We start from the raw sequence: 14,881 nt of genomic DNA on the forward strand, positions 1-14,881 counted from the left end.
AGTGCATGAAAGTGAAAAGTGAAAGTGAAGTCCCTCAGTCGTGTCCGACTCTTAGCAACCCCATGGACTGCAACCTACCAGGCTTCTCCATCCATGGGATTTTCCAGGCAAGAGTACTGGAGTCAAGTGCCACTGCCTTCTCCAAGCTGATGTTACGGTCCTTCTATAAACTTCTTATAAGAAATTTCCAGATGAGATCACACTGAGGTCTGTGACAATATACTGATCCTGCCACTAGAGTATTCAGGGACAAGAAATTGGCAGGCTTAGTAATTCAATAAAAACCATACTAATTTTACAATGCAAAAGATAGAACTGTTTCCTCTTTTTTCTTTTTCTCAATACTAAATCTGTCCAACTAGGCGGAGATCTTAAAATGTGGAAATTAATTATAATAAGAGTAACAACACAGAAAAAGGAAAGAACTGGATTAAATTATATTTTCTTTTCTTTTACACAGGTTCAAAAACACACAAAAATGGCTACTCTGGAAAGAAATACCTTTCCCAACACCGAAACACAACCAAGCACTACACAAAGGAATGGACTCCACCATGCAATATCAGAAGACAGCTCCAGACACTCTGGGACTGGTCACGGAAAAACCTCCAATGCATCTGGACAGAGTAGACACAGAGATTCCAGTGTTAGTGACGCCAGTGACAGCAGAGGATATACAGGAGACGTAGGGAGGCATTCCGTGACCAGCCAAGGAAGGTCCAGATCCTCTTCAAGGAACCAACATGGGTCTTCCCATGGCCAGTCAGGAGACACATCTCGGCGCTCAGAGTCACAACAAGGGCAGACAAACACACATAGGCAGAGAGAATCTGTCCACGGAGACTCTGGATCCAGAACTTCCCACAGACAGGGGAGTCACCATGAACAATCGAGGGACAGCTCCAGACGCTCTGGGACTGGCCATGGACAAACCTCCACTGGATCTGGAAGCAGAAGACACAGGGAATCCAGTGTTAGTCAGGCCAGTGACAGTGAAGGATATTCAGGAGATGTAGGGAGGCATTCCGTGACCAGCCAAGGAAGGTCTGGATCCACTTCAAGAAACCAGCATGGGTCTTCCTATGGCCAGAGCACCTCTAGGCGCTCAGAGTCACGTCATGGGCAGGCAGACACACATAAGCAGAGAGAATCTGTCAACGGAGACTCTGGATCCGGAACTTCCCACAGACAGGGGAGTCACCATGAACAATCGAGGGACAGCTCCAGACGCTCTGGGACTGGCCATGGACAAACCTCCACTGGATCTGGAAGCAGTAGACACAGGGAATCCAGTGTTAGTCAGGCCAGTGACAGTGAAGGATATTCAGGAGATGTAGGGAGGCATTCCATGACCAGCCAAGGAAGGTCTGGATCCACTTCAAGAAACCAGCATGGGTCTTCCTACGGCCAGAGCACCTCTAGGCGCTCAGAGTCACGTCATGGGCAGGCAGACTCACATAGGCAGAGAGAATCTGTCCACGGAGACTCTGGATCCGGAACTTCCCACAGACAGGGGAGTCACCATGAACAATCGAGGGACAGCTCCAGACGCTCTGGGACTGGCCATGGACAAACCTCCACTGGATCTGGAAGCAGTAGACACAGGGAATCCAGTGTTAGTCAGGCCAGTGACAGTGAAGGATATTCAGGAGATGTAGGGAGGCATTCCGTGACCAGACAAGGAAGGTCTGGATCCACTTCAAGAAACCAGCATGGGTCTTCCCATGGCCAGTCAAGAGACACCTCTAGGCACTCAGAGTCACGTCATGGGCAGGCAGACTCACATAGGCAGAGAGAATCTGTCCATGGAGACTCTGGATCCGGAACTTCCCACAGACAGGGGAGTCACCATGAACAATCGAGGGACAGCTCCAGACGCTCTGGGACTGGCCATAGACAAACCTCCACTGGATCTGGAAGCAGTAGACACAGGGAATCCAGTGTTAGTCAGGCCAGTGACAGTGAAGGATATTCAGGAGATGTAGGGAGGCATTCCGTAACCAGCCAAGGAAGGTCTGGATCCACTTCAAGAAACCAGCATGGGTCTTCCTACGGCCAGAGCACCTCTAGGCGCTCAGAGTCACGTCATGGGCAGGCAGACTCACATAGGCAGAGAGAATCTGTCCACGGAGACTCTGGATCCGGAACTTCCCACAGACAGGGGAGTCACCATGAACAATCGAGGGACAGCTCCAGACGCTCTGGGACTGGCCATGGACAAACCTCCACTGGATCTGGAAGCAGTAGACACAGGGAATCCAGTGTTAGTCAGGCCAGTGACAGGGGAGGATATTCAGGAGATGTAGGGAGGCATTCCGTGACCAGACAAGGAAGGTCTGGATCCACTTCAAGAAACCAGCATGGGTCTTCCCATGGCCAGTCAAGAGACACCTCTAGGCGCTCAGAGTCACGTCATGGGCAGGCAGACACACATAGGCAGAGAGAATCTGTCCACGGAGACTCTGGATCCGGAACTTCCCACAGACAGGGGAGTCACCATGAACAATCAAGAGACAGCTCCAGACACTCTGGGACTGGCCATGGACAAACCTCCACTGGATCTGGAAGCAGTAGACACAGGGAATCCAGTGTTAGTCAGGCCAGTGACAGTGAAGGATATTCAGGAGATGTAGGGAGGCATTCCGTGACCAGCCAAGGAAGGTCTGGATCCACTTCAAGAAACCAGCATGGGTCTTCCCATGGCCAGTCAAGAGACACCTCTAGGCACTCAGAGTCACGTCATGGGCAGGCAGACTCACATAGGCAGAGAGAATCTGTCCATGGAGACTCTGGATCCGGAACTTCCCACAGACAGGGGAGTCACCATGAACAATCGAGGGACAGCTCCAGACGCTCTGGGACTGGCCATAGACAAACCTCCACTGGATCTGGAAGCAGTAGACACAGGGAATCCAGTGTTAGTCAGGCCAGTGACAGTGAAGGATATTCAGGAGATGTAGGGAGGCATTCCGTGACCAGCCAAGGAAGGTCTGGATCCACTTCAAGAAACCAGCATGGGTCTTCCTATGGCCAGAGCACCTCTAGGCGCTCAGAGTCACGTCATGGGCAGGCAGACTCACATAGGCAGAGAGAATCTGTCCACGGAGACTCTGGATCCGGAACTTCCCACAGACAGGGGAGTCACCATGAACAATCGAGGGACAGCTCCAGACGCTCTGGGACTGGCCATGGACTAACCTCCACTGGATCTGGAAGCAGTAGACACAGGGAATCCAGTGTTAGTCAGGCCAGTGACAGGGGAGGATATTCAGGAGATGTAGGGAGGCATTCCGTGACCAGACAAGGAAGGTCTGGATCCACTTCAAGAAACCAGCATGGGTCTTCCCATGGCCAGTCAAGAGACACCTCTAGGCGCTCAGAGTCACGTCATGGGCAGGCAGACACACATAGGCAGAGAGAATCTGTCCACGGAGACTCTGGATCCGGAACTTCCCACAGACAGGGGAGTCACCATGAACAATCAAGAGACAGCTCCAGACACTCTGGGACTGGCCATGGACAAACCTCCACTGGATCTGGAAGCAGTAGACACAGGGAATCCAGTGTTAGTCAGGCCAGTGACAGTGAAGGATATTCAGGAGATGTAGGGAGGCATTCCGTGACCAGCCAAGGAAGGTCTGGATCCACTTCAAGAAACCAGCATGGGTCTTCCCATGGCCAGTCAAGAGACACCTCTAGGCACTCAGAGTCACGTCATGGGCAGGCAGACTCACATAGGCAGAGAGAATCTGTCCATGGAGACTCTGGATCCGGAACTTCCCACAGACAGGGGAGTCACCATGAACAATCGAGGGACAGCTCCAGACGCTCTGGGACTGGCCATAGACAAACCTCCACTGGATCTGGAAGCAGTAGACACAGGGAATCCAGTGTTAGTCAGGCCAGTGACAGTGAAGGATATTCAGGAGATGTAGGGAGGCATTCCGTGACCAGCCAAGGAAGGTCTGGATCCACTTCAAGAAACCAGCATGGGTCTTCCTACGGCCAGAGCACCTCTAGGCGCTCAGAGTCACGTCATGGGCAGGCAGACACACATAAGCAGAGAGAATCTGTCAACGGAGACTCTGGATCCGGAACGTCCCACAGACAGGGGAGTCACCATGAACAATCGAGGGACAGCGCCAGACGCTCTGGGACTGGCCATGGACAAACCTCCACTGGATCTGGAAGCAGTAGACACAGGGAATCCAGTGTTAGTCAGGCCAGTGACAGTGAAGGATATTCAGGAGATGTAGGGAGGCATTCCATGACCAGCCAAGGAAGGTCTGGATCCACTTCAAGAAACCAGCATGGGTCTTCCTACGGCCAGAGCACCTCTAGGCGCTCAGAGTCACGTCATGGGCAGGCAGACTCACATAGGCAGAGAGAATCTGTCCACGGAGACTCTGGATCCGGAACTTCCCACAGACAGGGGAGTCACCATGAACAATCGAGGGACAGCTCCAGACGCTCTGGGACTGGCCATGGACAAACCTCCACTGGATCTGGAAGCAGTAGACACAGGGAATCCAGTGTTAGTCAGGCCAGTGACAGTGAAGGATATTCAGGAGATGTAGGGAGGCATTCCGTGACCAGACAAGGAAGGTCTGGATCCACTTCAAGAAACCAGCATGGGTCTTCCCATGGCCAGTCAAGAGACACCTCTAGGCACTCAGAGTCACGTCATGGGCAGGCAGACTCACATAGGCAGAGAGAATCTGTCCATGGAGACTCTGGATCCGGAACTTCCCACAGACAGGGGAGTCACCATGAACAATCGAGGGACAGCTCCAGACGCTCTGGGACTGGCCATAGACAAACCTCCACTGGATCTGGAAGCAGTAGACACAGGGAATCCAGTGTTAGTCAGGCCAGTGACAGTGAAGGATATTCAGGAGATGTAGGGAGGCATTCCGTAACCAGCCAAGGAAGGTCTGGATCCACTTCAAGAAACCAGCATGGGTCTTCCTACGGCCAGAGCACCTCTAGGCGCTCAGAGTCACATCATGGGCAGGCAGACACACATAAGCAGAGAGAATCTGTCCACGGAGACTCTGGATCCGGAACTTCCCACAGACAGGGGAGTCACCATGAACAATCGAGGGACAGCTCCAGACGCTCTGGGACTGGCCATGGACAAACCTCCACTGGATCTGGAAGCAGTAGACACAGGGAATCCAGTGTTAGTCAGGCCAGTGACAGTGAAGGATATTCAGGAGATGTAGGGAGGCATTCCGTGACCCGCCAAGGAAGGTCTGGATCCACTTCAAGAAACCAGCATGGGTCTTCCTACGGCCAGAGCACCTCTAGGCGCTCAGAGTCACGTCATGGGCAGGCAGACTCACATAGGCAGAGAGAATCTGTCCACGGAGACTCTGGATCCGGAACTTCCCACAGACAGGGGAGTCACCATGAACAATCGAGGGACAGCTCCAGACGCTCTGGGACTGGCCATGGACAAACCTCCACTGGATCTGGAAGCAGTAGACACAGGGAATCCAGTGTTAGTCAGGCCAGTGACAGTGAAGGATATTCAGGAGATGTAGGGAGGCATTCCGTGACCAGACAAGGAAGGTCTGGATCCACTTCAAGAAACCAGCATGGGTCTTCCCATGGCCAGTCAAGAGACACCTCTAGGCACTCAGAGTCACGTCATGGGCAGGCAGACTCACATAGGCAGAGAGAATCTGTCCATGGAGACTCTGGATCCGGAACTTCCCACAGACAGGGGAGTCACCATGAACAATCGAGGGACAGCTCCAGACGCTCTGGGACTGGCCATAGACAAACCTCCACTGGATCTGGAAGCAGTAGACACAGGGAATCCAGTGTTAGTCAGGCCAGTGACAGTGAAGGATATTCAGGAGATGTAGGGAGGCATTCCGTAACCAGCCAAGGAAGGTCTGGATCCACTTCAAGAAACCAGCATGGGTCTTCCTACGGCCAGAGCACCTCTAGGCGCTCAGAGTCACATCATGGGCAGGCAGACACACATAAGCAGAGAGAATCTGTCCACGGAGACTCTGGATCCGGAACTTCCCACAGACAGGGGAGTCACCATGAACAATCGAGGGACAGCTCCAGACGCTCTGGGACTGGCCATGGACAAACCTCCACTGGATCTGGAAGCAGTAGACACAGGGAATCCAGTGTTAGTCAGGCCAGTGACAGTGAAGGATATTCAGGAGATGTAGGGAGGCATTCCGTGACCAGCCAAGGAAGGTCTGGATCCACTTCAAGAAACCAGCATGGGTCTTCCTACGGCCAGAGCACCTCTAGGCGCTCAGAGTCACGTCATGGGCAGGCAGACTCACATAGGCAGAGAGAATCTGTCCACGGAGACTCTGGATCCGGAACTTCCCACAGACAGGGGAGTCACCATGAACAATCGAGGGACAGCTCCAGACGCTCTGGGACTGGCCATGGACAAACCTCCACTGGATCTGGAAGCAGTAGACACAGGGAATCCAGTGTTAGTCAGGCCAGTGACAGGGGAGGATATTCAGGAGATGTAGGGAGGCATTCCGTGACCAGACAAGGAAGGTCTGGATCCACTTCAAGAAACCAGCATGGGTCTTCCCATGGCCAGTCAAGAGACACCTCTAGGCGCTCAGAGTCACGTCATGGGCAGGCAGACACACATAGGCAGAGAGAATCTGTCCACGGAGACTCTGGATCCGGAACTTCCCACAGACAGGGGAGTCACCATGAACAATCAAGAGACAGCTCCAGACACTCTGGGACTGGCCATGGACAAACCTCCACTGGATCTGGAAGCAGTAGACACAGGGAATCCAGTGTTAGTCAGGCCAGTGACAGTGAAGGATATTCAGGAGATGTAGGGAGGCATTCCGTGACCAGCCAAGGAAGGTCTGGATCCACTTCAAGAAACCAGCATGGGTCTTCCCATGGCCAGTCAAGAGACACCTCTAGGCACTCAGAGTCACGTCATGGGCAGGCAGACTCACATAGGCAGAGAGAATCTGTCCATGGAGACTCTGGATCCGGAACTTCCCACAGACAGGGGAGTCACCATGAACAATCGAGGGACAGCTCCAGACGCTCTGGGACTGGCCATAGACAAACCTCCACTGGATCTGGAAGCAGTAGACACAGGGAATCCAGTGTTAGTCAGGCCAGTGACAGTGAAGGATATTCAGGAGATGTAGGGAGGCATTCCGTGACCAGCCAAGGAAGGTCTGGATCCACTTCAAGAAACCAGCATGGGTCTTCCTATGGCCAGAGCACCTCTAGGCGCTCAGAGTCACGTCATGGGCAGGCAGACTCACATAGGCAGAGAGAATCTGTCCACGGAGACTCTGGATCCGGAACTTCCCACAGACAGGGGAGTCACCATGAACAATCGAGGGACAGCTCCAGACGCTCTGGGACTGGCCATGGACTAACCTCCACTGGATCTGGAAGCAGTAGACACAGGGAATCCAGTGTTAGTCAGGCCAGTGACAGGGGAGGATATTCAGGAGATGTAGGGAGGCATTCCGTGACCAGACAAGGAAGGTCTGGATCCACTTCAAGAAACCAGCATGGGTCTTCCCATGGCCAGTCAAGAGACACCTCTAGGCGCTCAGAGTCACGTCATGGGCAGGCAGACTCACATAGGCAGAGAGAATCTGTCCACGGAGACTCTGGATCCGGAACTTCCCACAGACAGGGGAGTCACCATGAACAATCAAGAGACAGCTCCAGACACTCTGGGACTGGCCATGGACAAACCTCCACTGGATCTGGAAGCAGTAGACACAGGGAATCCAGTGTTAGTCAGGCCAGTGACAGTGAAGGATATTCAGGAGATGTAGGGAGGCATTCCGTGACCAGCCAAGGAAGGTCTGGATCCACTTCAAGAAACCAGCATGGGTCTTCCCATGGCCAGTCAAGAGACACCTCTAGGCACTCAGAGTCACGTCATGGGCAGGCAGACTCACATAGGCAGAGAGAATCTGTCCATGGAGACTCTGGATCCGGAACTTCCCACAGACAGGGGAGTCACCATGAACAATCGAGGGACAGCTCCAGACGCTCTGGGACTGGCCATAGACAAACCTCCACTGGATCTGGAAGCAGTAGACACAGGGAATCCAGTGTTAGTCAGGCCAGTGACAGTGAAGGATATTCAGGAGATGTAGGGAGGCATTCCGTGACCAGCCAAGGAAGGTCTGGATCCACTTCAAGAAACCAGCATGGGTCTTCCTACGGCCAGAGCACCTCTAGGCGCTCAGAGTCACGTCATGGGCAGGCAGACTCACATAGGCAGAGAGAATCTGTCCACGGAGACTCTGGATCCGGAACTTCCCACAGACAGGGGAGTCACCATGAACAATCGAGGGACAGCTCCAGACGCTCTGGGACTGGCCATGGACTAACCTCCACTGGATCTGGAAGCAGTAGACACAGGGAATCCAGTGTTAGTCAGGCCAGTGACAGGGGAGGATATTCAGGAGATGTAGGGAGGCATTCCGTGACCAGACAAGGAAGGTCTGGATCCACTTCAAGAAACCAGCATGGGTCTTCCCATGGCCAGTCAAGAGACACCTCTAGGCGCTCAGAGTCACGTCATGGGCAGGCAGACACACATAGGCAGAGAGAATCTGTCCACGGAGACTCTGGATCCGGAACTTCCCACAGACAGGGGAGTCACCATGAACAATCAAGAGACAGCTCCAGACACTCTGGGACTGGCCATGGACAAACCTCACTGGATCTGGAAGCAGTAGACACAGGGAATCCAGTGTTAGTCAGGCCAGTGACAGTGAAGGATATTCAGGAGATGTAGGGAGGCATTCCGTGACCAGCCAAGGAAGGTCTGGATCCACTTCAAGAAACCAGCATGGGTCTTCCTACGGCCAGAGCACCTCTAGGCGCTCAGAGTCACGTCATGGGCAGGCAGACTCACATAGGCAGAGAGAATCTGTCCATGGAGACTCTGGATCCGGAACTTCCCACAGACAGGGGAGTCACCATGAACAATCGAGGGACAGCTCCAGACGCTCTGGGACTGGCCATAGACAAACCTCCACTGGATCTGGAAGCAGTAGACACAGGGAATCCAGTGTTAGTCAGGCCAGTGACAGTGAAGGATATTCAGGAGATGTAGGGAGGCATTCCGTGACCAGCCAAGGAAGGTCTGGATCCACTTCAAGAAACCAGCATGGGTCTTCCTACGGCCAGAGCACCTCTAGGCGCTCAGAGTCACGTCATGGGCAGGCAGACTCACATAGGCAGAGAGAATCTGTCCACGGAGACTCTGGATCCGGAACTTCCCACAGACAGGGGAGTCACCATGAACAATCGAGGGACAGCTCCAGACGCTCTGGGACTGGCCATGGACAAACCTCCACTGGATCTGGAAGCAGTAGACACAGGGAATCCAGTGTTAGTCAGGCCAGTGACAGTGAAGGATATTCAGGAGATGTAGGGAGGCATTCCGTGACCAGACAAGGAAGGTCTGGATCCACTTCAAGAAACCAGCATGGGTCTTCCATGGCCAGTCAAGAGACACCTCTAGGCACTCAGAGTCACGTCATGGGCAGGCAGACTCACATAGGCAGAGAGAATCTGTCCATGGAGACTCTGGATCCGGAACTTCCCACAGACAGGGGAGTCACCATGAACAATCGAGGGACAGCTCCAGACGCTCTGGGACTGGCCATAGACAAACCTCCACTGGATCTGGAAGCAGTAGACACAGGGAATCCAGTGTTAGTCAGGCCAGTGACAGTGAAGGATATTCAGGAGATGTAGGGAGGCATTCCGTAACCAGCCAAGGAAGGTCTGGATCCACTTCAAGAAACCAGCATGGGTCTTCCTACGGCCAGAGCACCTCTAGGCGCTCAGAGTCACATCATGGGCAGGCAGACACACATAAGCAGAGAGAATCTGTCCACGGAGACTCTGGATCCGGAACTTCCCACAGACAGGGGAGTCACCATGAACAATCGAGGGACAGCTCCAGACGCTCTGGGACTGGCCATGGACAAACCTCCACTGGATCTGGAAGCAGTAGACACAGGGAATCCAGTGTTAGTCAGGCCAGTGACAGTGAAGGATATTCAGGAGATGTAGGGAGGCATTCCGTGACCAGCCAAGGAAGGTCTGGATCCACTTCAAGAAACCAGCATGGGTCTTCCTACGGCCAGAGCACCTCTAGGCGCTCAGAGTCACGTCATGGGCAGGCAGACTCACATAGGCAGAGAGAATCTGTCCACGGAGACTCTGGATCCGGAACTTCCCACAGACAGGGGAGTCACCATGAACAATCGAGGGACAGCTCCAGACGCTCTGGGACTGGCCATGGACAAACCTCCACTGATCTGGAAGCAGTAGACACAGGGAATCCAGTGTTAGTCAGGCCAGTGACAGGGGAGGATATTCAGGAGATGTAGGGAGGCATTCCGTGACCAGACAAGGAAGGTCTGGATCCACTTCAAGAAACCAGCATGGGTCTTCCCATGGCCAGTCAAGAGACACCTCTAGGCGCTCAGAGTCACGTCATGGGCAGGCAGACACACATAGGCAGAGAGAATCTGTCCACGGAGACTCTGGATCCGGAACTTCCCACAGACAGGGGAGTCACCATGAACAATCAAGAGACAGCTCCAGACACTCTGGGACTGGCCATGGACAAACCTCCACTGGATCTGGAAGCAGTAGACACAGGGAATCCAGTGTTAGTCAGGCCAGTGACAGTGAAGGATATTCAGGAGATGTAGGGAGGCATTCCGTGACCAGCCAAGGAAGGTCTGGATCCACTTCAAGAAACCAGCATGGGTCTTCCCATGGCCAGTCAAAGACACCTCTAGGCACTCAGAGTCACGTCATGGGCAGGCAGACTCACATAGGCAGAGAGAATCTGTCCATGGAGACTCTGGATCCGGAACTTCCCACAGACAGGGGAGTCACCATGAACAATCGAGGGACAGCTCCAGACGCTCTGGGACTGGCCATAGACAAACCTCCACTGGATCTGGAAGCAGTAGACACAGGGAATCCAGTGTTAGTCAGGCCAGTGACAGTGAAGGATATTCAGGAGATGTAGGGAGGCATTCCGTGACCAGCCAAGGAAGGTCTGATCCACTTCAAGAAACCAGCATGGGTCTTCCTATGGCCAGAGCACCTCTAGGCGCTCAGAGTCACGTCATGGGCAGGCAGACTCACATAGGCAGAGAGAATCTGTCCACGGAGACTCTGGATCCGGAACTTCCCACAGACAGGGGAGTCACCATGAACAATCGAGGGACAGCTCCAGACGCTCTGGGACTGGCCATGGACTAACTCCACTGATCTGGAAGCAGTAGACACAGGAATCCAGTGTTAGTCAGGCCAGTGACAGGGAGGATATTCAGGAGATGTAGGGAGGCATTCCGTGACCAGACAAGGAAGGTCTGGATCCACTTCAAGAAACCAGCATGGGTCTTCCCATGGCCAGTCAAGAGACACCTCTAGGCGCTCAGAGTCACGTCATGGGCAGGCAGACTCACATAGGCAGAGAGAATCTGTCCACGGAGACTCTGGATCCGGAACTTCCCACAGACAGGGGAGTCACCATGAACAATCAAGAGACAGCTCCAGACACTCTGGGACTGGCCATGGACAAACCTCCACTGGATCTGGAAGCAGTAGACACAGGGAATCCAGTGTTAGTCAGGCCAGTGACAGTGAAGGATATTCAGGAGATGTAGGGAGGCATTCCGTGACCAGCCAAGGAAGGTCTGGATCCACTTCAAGAAACCAGCATGGGTCTTCCCATGGCCAGTCAAGAGACACCTCTAGGCACTCAGAGTCACGTCATGGGCAGGCAGACTCACATAGGCAGAGAGAATCTGTCCATGGAGACTCTGGATCCGGAACTTCCCACAGACAGGGGAGTCACCATGAACAATCGAGGACAGCTCCAGACGCTCTGGGACTGGCCATAGACAAACCTCCACTGGATCTGGAAGCAGTAGACACAGGGAATCCAGTGTTAGTCAGGCCAGTGACAGTGAAGGATATTCAGGAGATGTAGGGAGGCATTCCGTGACCAGCCAAGGAAGGTCTGGATCCACTTCAAGAAACCAGCATGGGTCTTCCTACGGCCAGAGCACCTCTAGGCGCTCAGAGTCACGTCATGGGCAGGCAGACTCACATAGGCAGAGAGAATCTGTCCACGGAGACTCTGGATCCGGAACTTCCCACAGACAGGGGAGTCACCATGAACAATCGAGGACAGCTCCAGACGCTCTGGGACTGGCCATGGACTAACCTCACTGGATCTGGAAGCAGTAGACACAGGGAATCCAGTGTTAGTCAGGCCAGTGACAGGGGAGGATATTCAGGAGATGTAGGGAGGCATTCCGTGACCAGACAAGGAAGGTCTGGATCCACTTCAAGAAACCAGCATGGGTCTTCCCATGGCCAGTCAAGAGACACCTCTAGGCGCTCAGAGTCACGTCATGGGCAGGCAGACACACATAGGCAGAGAGAATCTGTCCACGGAGACTCTGATCCGGAACTTCCCACAGACAGGGGAGTCACCATGAACAATCAAGAGACAGCTCCAGACACTCTGGGACTGGCCATGGACAAACCTCCACTGGATCTGGAAGCAGTAGACACAGGGAATCCAGTGTTAGTCAGGCCAGTGACAGTGAAGGATATTCAGGAGATGTAGGGAGGCATTCCGTGACCAGCCAAGGAAGGTCTGGATCCACTTCAAGAAACCAGCATGGGTCTTCCTACGGCCAGAGCACCTCTAGGCGCTCAGAGTCACGTCATGGGCAGGCAGACTCACATAGGCAGAGAGAATCTGTCCATGGAGACTCTGGATCCGGAACTTCCACAGACAGGGGAGTCACCATGAACAATCGAGGGACAGCTCCAGACGCTCTGGGACTGGCCATAGACAAACCTCCACTGGATCTGGAAGCAGTAGACACAGGGAATCCAGTGTTAGTCAGGCCAGTGACAGTGAAGGATATTCAGGAGATGTAGGGAGGCATTCCGTGACCAGCCAAGGAAGGTCTGGATCCACTTCAAGAAACCAGCATGGGTCTTCCTACGGCCAGAGCACCTCTAGGCGCTCAGAGTCACGTCATGGGCAGGCAGACTCACATAGGCAGAGAGAATCTGTCCACGGAGACTCTGGATCCGGAACTTCCCACAGACAGGGGAGTCACCATGAACAATCGAGGGACAGCTCCAGACGCTCTGGGACTGGCCATGGACTAACCTCCACTGGATCTGGAAGCAGTAGACACAGGGAATCCAGTGTTAGTCAGGCCAGTGACAGGGGAGGATATTCAGGAGATGTAGGGAGGCATTCCGTGACCAGACAAGGAAGGTCTGGATCCACTTCAAGAAACCAGCATGGGTCTTCCCATGGCCAGTCAAGAGACACCTCTAGGCGCTCAGAGTCACGTCATGGGCAGGCAGACACACATAGGCAGAGAGAATCTGTCCACGGAGACTCTGGATCCGGAACTTCCCACAGACAGGGGAGTCACCATGAACAATCAAGAGACAGCTCCAGACACTCTGGGACTGGCCATGGACAAACCTCCACTGGATCTGGAAGCAGTAGACACAGGGAATCCAGTGTTAGTCAGGCCAGTGACAGTGAAGGATATTCAGGAGATGTAGGGAGGCATTCCGTGACCAGCCAAGGAAGGTCTGGATCCACTTCAAGAAACCAGCATGGGTCTTCCTACGGCCAGAGCACCTCTAGGCGCTCAGAGTCACGTCATGGGCAGGCAGACTCACATAGGCAGAGAGAATCTGTCCATGGAGACTCTGGATCCGGAACTTCCCACAGACAGGGGAGTCACCATGAACAATCGAGGGACAGCTCCAGACGCTCTGGGACTGGCCATGGACTAACCTCCACTGGATCTGGAAGCAGTAGACACAGGGAATCCAGTGTTAGTCAGGCCAGTGACAGTGAAGGATATTCAGGAGATGTAGGGAGGCATTCCGTGACCAGCCAAGGAAGGTCTGGATCCACTTCAAGAAACCAGCATGGGTCTTCCCATGGCCAGTCAAGAGACACCTCTAGGCGCTCAGAGTCACGTCATGGGCAGGCAGACTCACATAGGCAGAGAGAATCTGTCCATGGAGACTCTGGATCCGGAACTTCCCACAGACAGGGGAGTCACCATGAACAATCGAGGGACAGCTCCAGACGCTCTGGGACTGGCCATGGACAAACCTCCACTGGATCTGGAAGCAGTAGACACAGGGAATCCAGTGTTAGTCAGGCCAGTGACAGGGGAGGATATTCAGGAGATGTAGGGAGGCATTCCGTGACCAGCCAAGGAAGGTCCGGATCCACTTCAAGAAACCAGCATGGTTCTTCCCATGGCCAGTCAGGAGACACCTACAGGAGCTCAGAGTCACATCAAAAGTTGACAGACAATTATAGGCAGAGCGAACCTGTCCATGGAGACTCAGGTCCCAGCACTTTCCCAGAACAGGTGGGCCACTATGAGCAATCAGGAAACCCTTATTAGAGAGAAGCTAACTTTAAAAAAAAAAAAAAAAGTAATATTTTAAAGAGTAGCAGAATGTCACTGCTTTGAATCAAGTAATTTTTCATTAATCTTTCTTGAAACTTGTATTTTTTTCTCTTTATTTTGGACTTAGTAGACCATTTTCTTAGCTTGGTTGTTTCTTTTTCTTTTTTGGAACAGGTGAATATGATAGTCAGAAACTGGTTTTGGATTAAATCTATATCATAGATGCTCTAATTTCTAAAGTGAATAGATTTTGGCATTCAAGTAAGCATTTTTCTCTTGAGAGGTTAAATTTCAGAATCTCTCCAGATTGGTTCTTCAATATATTCAATAATATCAAAGGAAATAATATATAGTCACCTTCCATTTATCAAAGC

At 53.0% G+C, this 14,881-nt stretch overlaps 2 protein-coding genes across 2 annotated transcripts; both read left to right on the plus strand.

The window, feature by feature from the left end:
• Positions 1-9,487: 9,487 nt before the first annotated feature.
• LOC133245092 (filaggrin-like) lies at positions 9,488-11,581 on the plus strand (the record flags this gene model as incomplete). Its single annotated transcript, XM_061412994.1, is given in 5 exon segments — positions 9,488-9,491; positions 9,532-10,108; positions 10,429-10,802; positions 10,805-11,081; positions 11,398-11,581. Coding segments are annotated over 5 exon segments (1,416 nt in total), but the record flags the coding sequence as incomplete, so codon positions are not given.
• A 1,781-nt stretch (positions 11,582-13,362) lies between these two features.
• On the plus strand, positions 13,363-14,501 carry LOC133245093 (filaggrin-like). The gene is made up of 2 exons (XM_061412995.1): positions 13,363-13,424; positions 13,487-14,501. Exons 1-2 carry the CDS (start codon positions 13,363-13,365, stop codon positions 14,499-14,501), a joined length of 1,077 nt encoding a protein of 358 aa, XP_061268979.1.
• Positions 14,502-14,881: the final 380 nt, after the last annotated feature.

The sequence above is a fragment of the Bos javanicus genome, chromosome 3 (genome assembly GCF_032452875.1).
Source record: "Bos javanicus breed banteng chromosome 3, ARS-OSU_banteng_1.0, whole genome shotgun sequence".
In the NCBI taxonomy this organism is placed as follows: domain Eukaryota; kingdom Metazoa; phylum Chordata; class Mammalia; order Artiodactyla; family Bovidae; genus Bos; species Bos javanicus.